Source organism: Acomys russatus, chromosome 2, assembly GCF_903995435.1.
Source record: "Acomys russatus chromosome 2, mAcoRus1.1, whole genome shotgun sequence".
Lineage (NCBI taxonomy): Eukaryota > Metazoa > Chordata > Mammalia > Rodentia > Muridae > Acomys > Acomys russatus.
Genome location: NC_067138.1, coordinates 105,756,547 through 105,767,156, shown reverse-complemented (window position 1 = coordinate 105,767,156; position 10,610 = coordinate 105,756,547). Strand labels below are relative to the sequence as shown.

The following is a 10,610-nucleotide window of genomic DNA, read 5'->3' as shown; positions in this document are numbered from 1 at the left end:
GCTAAAATAGACAAGATTGAATGACCCTCAACCAAAAGAAAGAGGTCCAAATTAATAAAATTAGGAGAAAAGAGGACATTACTATAGATTCCAATGAAATATAGAGATTTAACAGGCAGCACTTTAAATGCTTATATTCTAGAACTATGAAAAAATCTAGAAGAAAGGGATAAACTCACAGATACCTATGAGCTACCAAAATTAAGTCAAACTATGACTTAATAGATCTGTAACAGGCAATGATGGTGAAGTGGAAACAAAGTCTCCCTATAAATAAAAACCAGGTGTGTTCACAGATAAAGTCTATCAATCTTTAAGAAAAAATTAATACTCATGATTGTCATATTATCAAAACCAGGCATGAAAAAAGTCCTCCTTTGAATTGTTGTCCAAAAGACCATTTCTATTTTTCTTGGTAGCTTTCTCCCCAACAACTGGGTAGAAGTTGTTTCTATTGCTGAAGACTCTATGCACTTCAGAAAACAGGACACAAGGCTACTGAGCTGGACTCAGAAGCTTCCTTCATGATGCCTAGCTTTCATGGAACCAGAGGCACCATGCAAGCTTTCCAAAGGAGGAAAGCAACCAACAGTCCTACCCTGCTATAATGCCCATGGACCACAACAATTAGCATGACCATACCCCTTAGGTTGATGAAGTGGTGGCATGCGTTACCCTGGCAGTAACCAATAGATCTCTAATTGCACTAAAGACCTGTTCAACAAGATGGAAACATGTCTAGTAATGGAAATCTAGCCAACTACTCAGGGCCAGTGAAGTCATGGATCTTGGAGGAGAACCCACAACTGCCACTGTACTAAACCAGCACAATCCCTAACTACATTCTAAGTATTTATTCTTATACTCACAGATAAGTGTAGTTCTCACCCCTCATCAAGAAAACTTTTCTTTGAGTGACTACTACAGAAAACCACAACCAATCAAAATGAGAGTTGTGGAGGCCAGTCCCAATGGACATACCTACAAATCAACCTCTTCACATACAGCTTAGAGGACAGATTTATGAGGCAGAGGATCAGGAAGTTTGCTACGTGTGTCCGAGGAGTGTCAGATGCTACACCCATAAAATCTCACCAAAATGACTGCCTACTCATAAGGTGAAAGAGAACAATAAACATCCAAAGTGGACAAGGGAAAGTCTATGAGGCCTCACCCTACAAAAAGAACTAAAGACAACTGAGGAACACTGGAACACTGTGAATGGGAGAAATCATCTTCCCTAGGGACTATTTAATAGTAAATGGGCAATCTTGAAAACATTCAAACAATGAACATTAAACATATTGAACAGGTTGTGTTTATGTATTTAGGAATATGTCTCTATATGTCATAACACCAATTAATGAAAAAGGGATATAATGAATTAGAAAGAGAGAAAGGAGGGGTATATGGGAGGGTTTGGAGGAAGGAAAGTGAAGGAGAAAATGATGTGATTATAATCTCAAAAATTGAAAAAATTTAAGCATAGGCAAGAACTTTCTGGAAGGATTTAGGCAGCTCGAGAAGTAATTACAAGAATTGACAAATGGGATTGTATAAAATTAAAAAAAAAAACTTTTGCACAACAAAGGAGAAGAGAGAGCCTGCATTAATGGGAGAAAATATTTATTAACGCTATACATCTGTTAGAAGATTAGTATCTTAACTATATTAAACCTCCAAAATATACATACTAAAGAAACCCAAAACAAACAAAAAATCACAGTAACTCAATAAATGAAAATAAACTGGATAGTTCAAAGAAGAAATAGAAATAGAAACGGGCAATAAATAAATGAAAAATGTTGAGCTTCCTTGGCCATCAGGGAAGTAGAAACGAAGACTACGTTGATGGTCTTCATCAAGGTTGGTGGATCTGGACCCAGGGGGCCCTGCACAAACTGTTGCACCAACCAAGGACAATGTATGCAATAAAGCCAATGGACATCTCATGGAGAGAGCGGGGACTGCCTCTGACATGAACTCTGGTGCCCCGATTTGATCACTTCCTTTTGGTGGGGAGGCCTGGCAGCACACAGAGGAAGGGGAAGCAGGCTATCTGGATGAGAACTGATAGGCTGTGGCCATATGGTGGGGGAGGAGGTCCCCTCTGTCAGAGATCTAGAGGAGGGGAATAGGGTGAAAGAGGGAGGAAGAGTGGGAATGGAAAGATACAAGCGAGGGGATAACATTCAGAATATAATCTGAATAAATTATAATAAGTTAAAATTAATCCATGAAAAAAACGAAAAAAGAAAACTGCTTTGAGTTCCACCTCACTTTCATGAGAAAGGCTATCCACAAGAAAACAAATGCTGTTGAGAATGTGAGGAAAGAGAACACTTAGACATTCCTGGTGTGAGTGCAAGCTCGTGCCTCTACTATGGAAGTTAATAGGGACATTCCTCATAGAGCTACAAAATGGAGCTACCCTATGTTTCAGCTATACAGCGCTCCTTGTTATATCTCCAAAGGAATCTACATCCCCACACCACAGGGGTGTTTGCACAGCCATATGACTGTTACACTGTTTATAATTCCTAAAATATGGAACCAGCACATATGCCCACCAACAGGCAATATGTAAAGAAAATGTAGCATATGGGTGCTATGGGGTTGTATTTAGCTATTAAAAAGTGAAATTATGTCATTTTCAGGAAAAGGGCTTATCATCATGTTAAGTGAAACAAAGACCCAGAAAGACAAATATCAAGTTTTCTTTTATATGCAAAATTTAGATTTAAATATATAATTATGTGATGTATTAATGACATTAAAATAGAAGACATGATGGGGACATGAAAGGAAAAATGATGGAAGGATAACTAATACTACATTCTTCTCATATGTGGAATCTATCCATATCTATCTATCTATCTATCTATCTATCTATCTATCTATCATCTATCAACCATCATATGATTAAAATCAGAAGAGGAGCCATTTTTGGGGAGGGAGGGGACTGGTGGGGAAAGGTGGGAGAGCCAACAAGGAAATTTTATAGGGGCTGGTTGTGAGCAAAATACAATGACATATGTTTTAAAACGCCATGGTGACGGTCACTGTTTAATACACAAGCTATTTTAAGAGTGATTAATATTCGAATCCTTCTCAGGACCATGAGACCTTCATTGCCTCTTAACAGGTGGAAATTGATGATGCTGTCCAGTCAGGTTTGGCCTCAGAACTTGTATTGACAGGCAGCTGTGAGCTAATAAGCAGCAAGTCTGAGCTAAGATCGGAGGAGTGATTGTGTCTTTGTTAGGACTCTCGCTTTCTCTATGCCACGAAACAGATGTTCTTCAGGGACCCCACACAGGCAAGCCACAGCACACTTTCCTCCGGCAGGCATGGGTGATACCTGTTGTTTGTGTGAGTTCCACTTTGCTTCCAAGATCAGGAGAATTTGAGCATTGATCTGTGGCTTTGTGGAGCTAGTCCTTTTAATGTCTACGTTTCCAGTCAAGCACTCAGGCCCATGAAAACTGACAGGTAGGCTCGTTTTCTTCACATTAAACATCCCATGAGTTCTTATTTCTGCACATTACCATGTTCTACCAATTTGCAGGCAGGATTTTCCTCGCTAGCAGATGAGAACATTCATTGACATAGTCACTTAGGAAAGAGTCTGGGTCTTGGCCAGCCCGGGCAGCCAGTGTTATGGTATTTATTTATTAACAAGCAACTCTTAAGTGATTAAAACTCAACTAGTCATAAATGTGTCAGCAGTCTATCTTCCTCTACATCCCCATGTTTTTAAAACTTCCCACACTAACTTCCCAGTGGATTGCCTTGACCTTGAAGCTTTGATGGTTTGTAAGGCTCACTCTCCCGAGGTTTCAGTGACCCAGTGCTCTTGGCGTTTATGGTAACTAACTTCAGGTGCAGGTCTGACGTGGGCTGCAAAACCACTGTGTGTGCTTCCTTACTTCTTTTTGTTCTCCGATCTGGTATTTCCTCTTTAGCATTTGAGCTATGGACTGAAAAAAAAAAAATAGCTCTATAAATTAAGAGTATGAACTTCATCCTGACACCATTCTGATCCCTCTTGCTGTCCTCCCCCTGAGCTTTAGTCTCTGTAGCTCCCTGGAGAGCTAGGCCTTCACACAGGACACCTCCTAGGATGCTGATGGACTGCAGGTGATGCAGAAAAAAGCATGGCACTTCCACCAAACGTCACAGACAAGACTCCCTGCGTTTTAGAGGTTTCTGTTTATGTGTTGTGTTGTTGTTTTGTTTTTGTATTTTTTGGTACAGCACTGAGGGAATTCTTTTCACTTTTTTTTTCTTTTTTAAAAAAATATTTTATTTATTCTTTATACAGCATGTGTGCCTGCACACCCCTCTGAGCCATCTCTCTATCCCTCTACTTTTTTTTTCAACCATCAGTTTAGAAGTTCAAAAAGCTGGGCTGGAGAGATGGCTCAGAGGTTACGAGCACTGTCTGCTCTTCCAAAGGTTCTGAGTTCGATTCCCAGCAACTACATGGTGGCTCACAACCATTTATAAAGCGATCTGGTGCCCTCTTCTGGTGTAGATGTGTACAGGCAAGCAGAACACTGTATACATAATAAATAAATAAATATTTAAAAATTTTTTACAAAGCTGCACTAAGAAAACAGCTTCTCTGAGCTTGCTCATAGGAAGGGAAAATGCATTTATTCAGGACCCAAGAAGGTGAGGGAGGGGTCCCTGGCTCCTACCTTCCCTCCCCATCCTACCCTCTGAAGGGTGCGGAAGATACAGAGCCTCCTAGAGTTTTCAGGATGCCCTTAGGATGCCATGGACCTACAGCCTGTGCTGCATTTATTTCTTTTTAAAAATGTGTTTGTGTCTTATTTAATTACTGTGTAGGGATCCACAACGCCATGGAACACATGAGGTGGTAAAAGCAACTTTGGAGAGTCTGTTCCCCTCGAATCAGTGTAAAGAATGGAGGGAGAGAAGAAACTTAGGGTGCCAGGGACAAGGACTATGACTTCTGAGCCAGCTCAGTGGCCTGTTATTCATTTCCTATCCAAGTGAATAAGTATAGAAAAATATAACTTTTGGGAGGAGGATTGTTGATGGCATTACCCCTAACTTTGCAAATTCTAGGCAAGCAATTTGCCAACTGAGTCTATAGCCCTAGCTTCAGAAAAGTGCAACTTAGTCTCAAATGGCTCCAAGTTTAGTGCTCTAGTTTTGGGTGACCAGGTTTTCTTTAAGAGGACTAGTGCATACCAGTCACATTACTAAAGATGAAAAGGCCACCCATCTCTACCCTGTTCCTTTTAATTCTGTAGTTCTCATTTTTGTTGTCTGTCAGAATCACATGGAAGATTCTTTTTTGTTTGATTTTGTTTTCTCAAGATAGGATTTCTCCATGTAGCCCTGGCTGTCCTGGACCTCAGAGATACACCTCTGTCTCCCGAGTGCTGGGATTAAAGTGAGCAACACCACCCCCCTGCACATGGATGATTCTTGAAACACAGATTGCTGGGTTCTTAGAAATGTAGATTTAGTACTTCAGTCAAGAAAGTGCTTGATAGTTTACATTGCTGGCACGTTCCTGGGTGCTCTTGGTAGCTGGTTCTGGAAGAAACAGTAAAATGGGTAATCATCCTTGAGGGCATGTAGAGAGAGGAACTAATCCAGTACCTTAGTGCTAACAGGTTATGTGGTGTGGTACCAGGAACCTGCACATGTTGATAATTAGGAGTTAGGGGAATGAAGGGCCGCAGGCTTGAGTGGAGTCAGGAGAGACATCAAGAGTAAGTAGGAGTGAAGGGCAGATCCAGGCGTTCAAGTGTGAGGCAGAATCCCACACAGACCCCACTGTGTTGGGATGCGGTTGGTTTTTTTGAGTTTGATGGTTGAGGTGGTGACAAGAACTATACTTAAAACAGATGGAGGAAGGCCCTGAAGGTTTTCTTCTGCTCCCCTCTGCGTTAAACAGCAGAGATGAACACGTCCTTTCAACTTTCATAACGATACTCCTTTTTCTTGACTGTGTGTATTAATTGCTGGATGGGGAGCTCTTTCTTCTGGGCAAATTAGGTTATAGTGATAAGTTGTGTCGAATAAATGGCTACATCTCTTTTATTTTACCAAGATGGTTGGACTCTAAGTTAGACATGATAGGGTACACATACCCTAATCTTAAGAGACTGAAAGCACGAGTTTTGTTACGTTCGCATGGAAACATCAAGGTAGAAGATAATTCATCTTCAGTCTTATTTCCAGTTGTTTGCATTCTGTGATAAATATATCATTTTGATTTTAGAAGTCCAAAGCTTGCCATCTACAGGCAGATTATACTTGGTTATGAAATCATCAGGAATCTTCCCCCCCCCCCACTGTGGTCACTAACACAGCAATGCCTATGTCTGGCTTCTTTTGTAGTGCTGGGGCTTGAACCCAGAGCATCATGCATGCTGGGCAAGTGCTGCATGGCTGAGCGGTGCTCCCAGCCCTGCGAGTATAGTTTAAAACTACACTCAAAAATATGACTTAGTTGAAGTAAGACAAAAAGAAGAATTGTGCTTTCTCTTTTTAAGAAATGTCAATCATTAAAAATAATGTGAAGATTTCCAAATGCTCCCATGACAGCAATATTCAGGACATATTTTATAGTAAACATTTTAATAAACAGCAGCATAAAATAATCAGTGTTTAATATCATCTCTGGTGGTGAAATACAAATGCATATATCCTTAATATAAAATAGTCTTTTGGCCATTACAAGTCCATGCTTTTCTATTTGGAATGCCCATAAGAACAAACATTAAGCGATACAGTGATTAAATGCATGCAGTGAGAATAAAGAAAGATATGGTAAAGTGAGCTATCTGAACATTGCCATTATATATTTGAAGAAAATCTACATTGAGTTAAAAACAAGCAAAGGAAACAAGGAAACAGACCAGATATAAAAATGCAGATATATTTTCATTTCTGTGATACAAACCATAAACAATTTTGTGCAGAGGGAAAAAACGTGAAAAATAAAATCACCTTACAAAACATTGTTAACAAAGTGAAAGAGATTTTTCAGCTTGTGAAAAAGGTACCATTTAATACAAAAGAGGCTGCTTTCTGCAGCACCACAGTGCTGTTTTAATACATTATTACAAGTGGTTTTGAGATTTTTTTCCTCACCTTAATGGCTTCAGTTATTATAAAAGGCTTAAAAATAAATGTTATAGTTCTTTATAAAAAACTAAGTTGAATTTATTTATTTTTTAACCATAATAATGACTTTCCAGAGATGGTATCTTACTGGCTCATGGAATGTTAATCCCCTCTTTAAGGGATTCCTTGAAAACTCAGATTCACTGAGACCGAGTTTACTCAAAATAAATATTCTTGGAAAACAGTTGATTGTCATATGATATACAAAATCGTGGTTTGAAGCGTCATCACTAAACAGTTGCATAGCAACAAAAGGACACAAATCTTCTCCTCTACTCCACTTCAAGAAATGTTACATAGAATCAGCTTATTCATGTCACAAAATGGTCTTAATTTATTGCCCAGTAAATCTGAATATAGCCAACTCTTTTGAGTTCACAGTACCTGTAAGTTCACGTCTGTTTGGGAAAACCTAGGCACATTTTGGTTGACAGATTTCCTTGATCTCTTACGCAAATTCTACCTTTAAACGCAGAAATATCAGGATCTTCCTAACTCCATAATTCCCCTCATGAAATATTTCCAGCATTTATTATGCATCTTGTTTAAGTATCTATAATGAGTTTTTTTAATAAAAGAAAAAATCAAATCTAAAATCTCTTTTTTTTATGTAGAACTTAAATCTATAAGGATTCTGAACTTGGTAAAAGATGGTTGGCAAGTAAATGCCAGGATGGGCATACTTGATGTCATTCCCCCAGGAAGGCAAGAAGGATCAAATTTCTTATTTGCCAAGTTAAGGAATGTAGAGTTTTGTAATCTTTGAGAGACCTCAGCATTTATGCTTTGCAAAATAGTATGTATTGTCTTTGGATTAGAGCTAGTTCTACAAATAAAATGTTTCCATTCTCGGCACTAGAATAGAATCGGTGAACATCTCCAGGAAAGACGTGAAGAAAAGTGAGAGCTTAAGTTTCTCAGCTACTGGTATCAGGACAGGGTTCCCTCCCGTTCAGTCTGTTGACAGTAAGCACCCCTGAGACCTTGGCCAATTTGTAAACAGGCTACAAGGCATGGGGTGTGGGTGTGCGTGCTTCTAGCATTACCTGTTCGCAGCATGAGTGGTCTAGGAAAGCTCCTAGAGAGGTTGATACAGAAGCAGTGAAACCACCCTATTCCCCTCCCAGGGACACTGATGTAGGCTGAGGGACCATTTACCTTCTTGGGTGGCCCATTCCAAAAGCAATAACCCAAGTTGTAATCTACAGCCATTTCTAGCATCTGCATCTACCTTCTTTAGGGCATGTGTAAACACGTTGTGGGAAAAGACTTTGGAAAAGGCCTTCGTGGCGAGAAGAGGAGGTTCACACGGAGATACCATACCATCCCCGAGAAGTCCGGCTACTGAGAGGACTTCTGTGGTCAGGGCACATCTGTATGGTTCATTTCCATGCGAGATTTAAAATGTAGCCTAAAGCTCCCTCTGTGGTGCTAAGTACCATGTTGATTCAAACATGCCTAGAGTCTAAGTTGAATCAACATGGTTCTTGAACATCTGTCCTGAAGTAGAGACAGCAGGTAGACACATGCTACAGTCTATACATTTTGGGAGTAGACCAGTCATGGTGACCAAAGGCAACTACACAGCACCATTTGACACTTTTTTTTTTTTTTGGTTTGCTATTTAATTACAATGTTCCATTCCTCTTCATTGGTTTGGAAGTTTTCAGTACTTCAAATGGTCTGTTCCCAATGACACATCACACACTCTGGTGGAGTGCAAAGCCCACAATGCATTAGTTTTCCTGGCTGGTGTCTGTCTCCTAAGACACAGTTAAACTTCACAGAAGATACTGGTTGCAACGTCTGCTAAATGAGAACCTTCAATAAAAACATTTGAATATAAATCTTTCCTGACATCTGCTAGTTTTTTTTTTTTTTTTTTTTTCCGGTATAGTGTATTTTACAAAAGTCTCACATTTTACACTTCTGCAGAAATCATAGATTCGGTGTGCCCGTGAATATTGGAGTCCCCAAGCAAAGATGGTTGTTTTGAGTCCATTTTGTAGGGTTTTTGAGATTTGTTGCCGAAAACAGTGATACCCATTCCGCTAGGGTGGTTTGGAATTGACATGTGCGGTAGCAAAGGAATGTTTGCTTCCTGATTGGATCCTGATGAGGGCAAACTGGCCACATGGCCAGTGCTGGTCGACCCACTGGCGCTGCTTGGGGACCGACTCTTTGGAGGCGGGCAGTGCTGAATCACCCTGGGAGGCCCCGCAGGTTGGTAGTGGGCAGCTGGAAAGGCTGCATATCCAGGAGGTATTGGGTATCCGTTGATGGGAATGAAGCGCTGGTTCTGAGGTATCGCTGGGCCAATGAAACCAGCGATCTGACCCTGTGGTGTAATCCCCTGGCTCGGGAACATGTAATTGGGAAAGCGCGGGTTGCTGAGGTTACTCACAGGGCTGGCACTGAGGGAGGTGGTCTGTGTGGTGGCGTTTCCACCCGAGGGAGTGGTAGAACTGGTGTGACTTGAGAGGCCCTCCCAGGATCGAAGCCGGACGTGGATGTCTTTAAAGCGCGGTCTCCTGGAAGGGATCTCGTTCCAGCACTCGGTCATGAGGCTGTACATTCGCGGAGGGCAGTCTTCAGAACATGGTAACAGCTGTCGCTTCCGCACCATTTCAATCACTTCCTGATTACTAAACCCATAATATGGCTGGAGTCCAAAGCTGAAAATCTCCCACAACACAACCCCAAAAGACCAGATATCAGAATCAGAGGAGAACTTGCCGTACATGATGGCCTCAGGGGGCATCCAGCGAATGGGCAATGAAGACTTACTCTGTACCCTGTAATAATCGGCAGAGTAAATTTCTCTGGAAAGCCCAAGGTCTGAAATCTTTACATGCAGTTGCTCTCCAATTAAAATGTTGCGAGCTGCAAGGTCCTTGTGCACGAAGAAGTGACTAGACAGGTATTCCATGCCAGCGGCAATCTGAATTGCAATGTGCAAGAAATCCCCATGGTCCAGGCTGGACTTTACTGTCCCGTCTTCATCACTGCTGCAGCCGACATCAGAATGTGGGGATCGCATGATGAGGAACTCATGGAGATCGCCCTGGTTCACGTACTCAAAGAGCATACACACAGGTTGCTCCTGGGTGACAGCACCTAGAAGGCATACAATATTGGGGTGGTGTAGCTCAGCCATGAGAGAGGCTTCCTGTTGAAACTCTGTCCACTGCTGGGGGTTGTTACAGTCTTTCAAAGTCTTGATAGCCACCAGCTGTGCGTGGTCCATGCCTGGGAGGTAGAGGTGGCCCTTATAGATTTTTCCAAAGGTACATTCACCCAATTCTTCCATGAAACGTACAGCAGAAAGAGGCAATTCTTTAGCCTTGCTCTGTAACAAAAGGAAAGTGTGGGTTAAAACTTTTTTTGTGTGTGTGTGTGTGTTTTTGAGACAGGGTCTCTCTGTGTAGCCTTGGCTG

The 10,610-nt window shown here is 41.2% G+C and overlaps 1 protein-coding gene across 1 annotated transcript in view; it reads right to left on the bottom strand.

Moving 5' to 3' along the window:
• Positions 1-8,773: 8,773 nt before the first annotated feature.
• Ror1 (receptor tyrosine kinase like orphan receptor 1) overlaps positions 8,774-10,610 on the bottom strand; it is a 353,553-nt gene continuing 351,716 nt past the window's right edge. Inside the window, exon 9 of the mRNA XM_051164708.1 lies at positions 8,774-10,522. Coding sequence (XP_051020665.1) covers positions 9,095-10,522 — 1,428 coding nt within the window. The 3' untranslated portion in view covers positions 8,774-9,094. The remainder of the gene's footprint in view (positions 10,523-10,610) is intronic.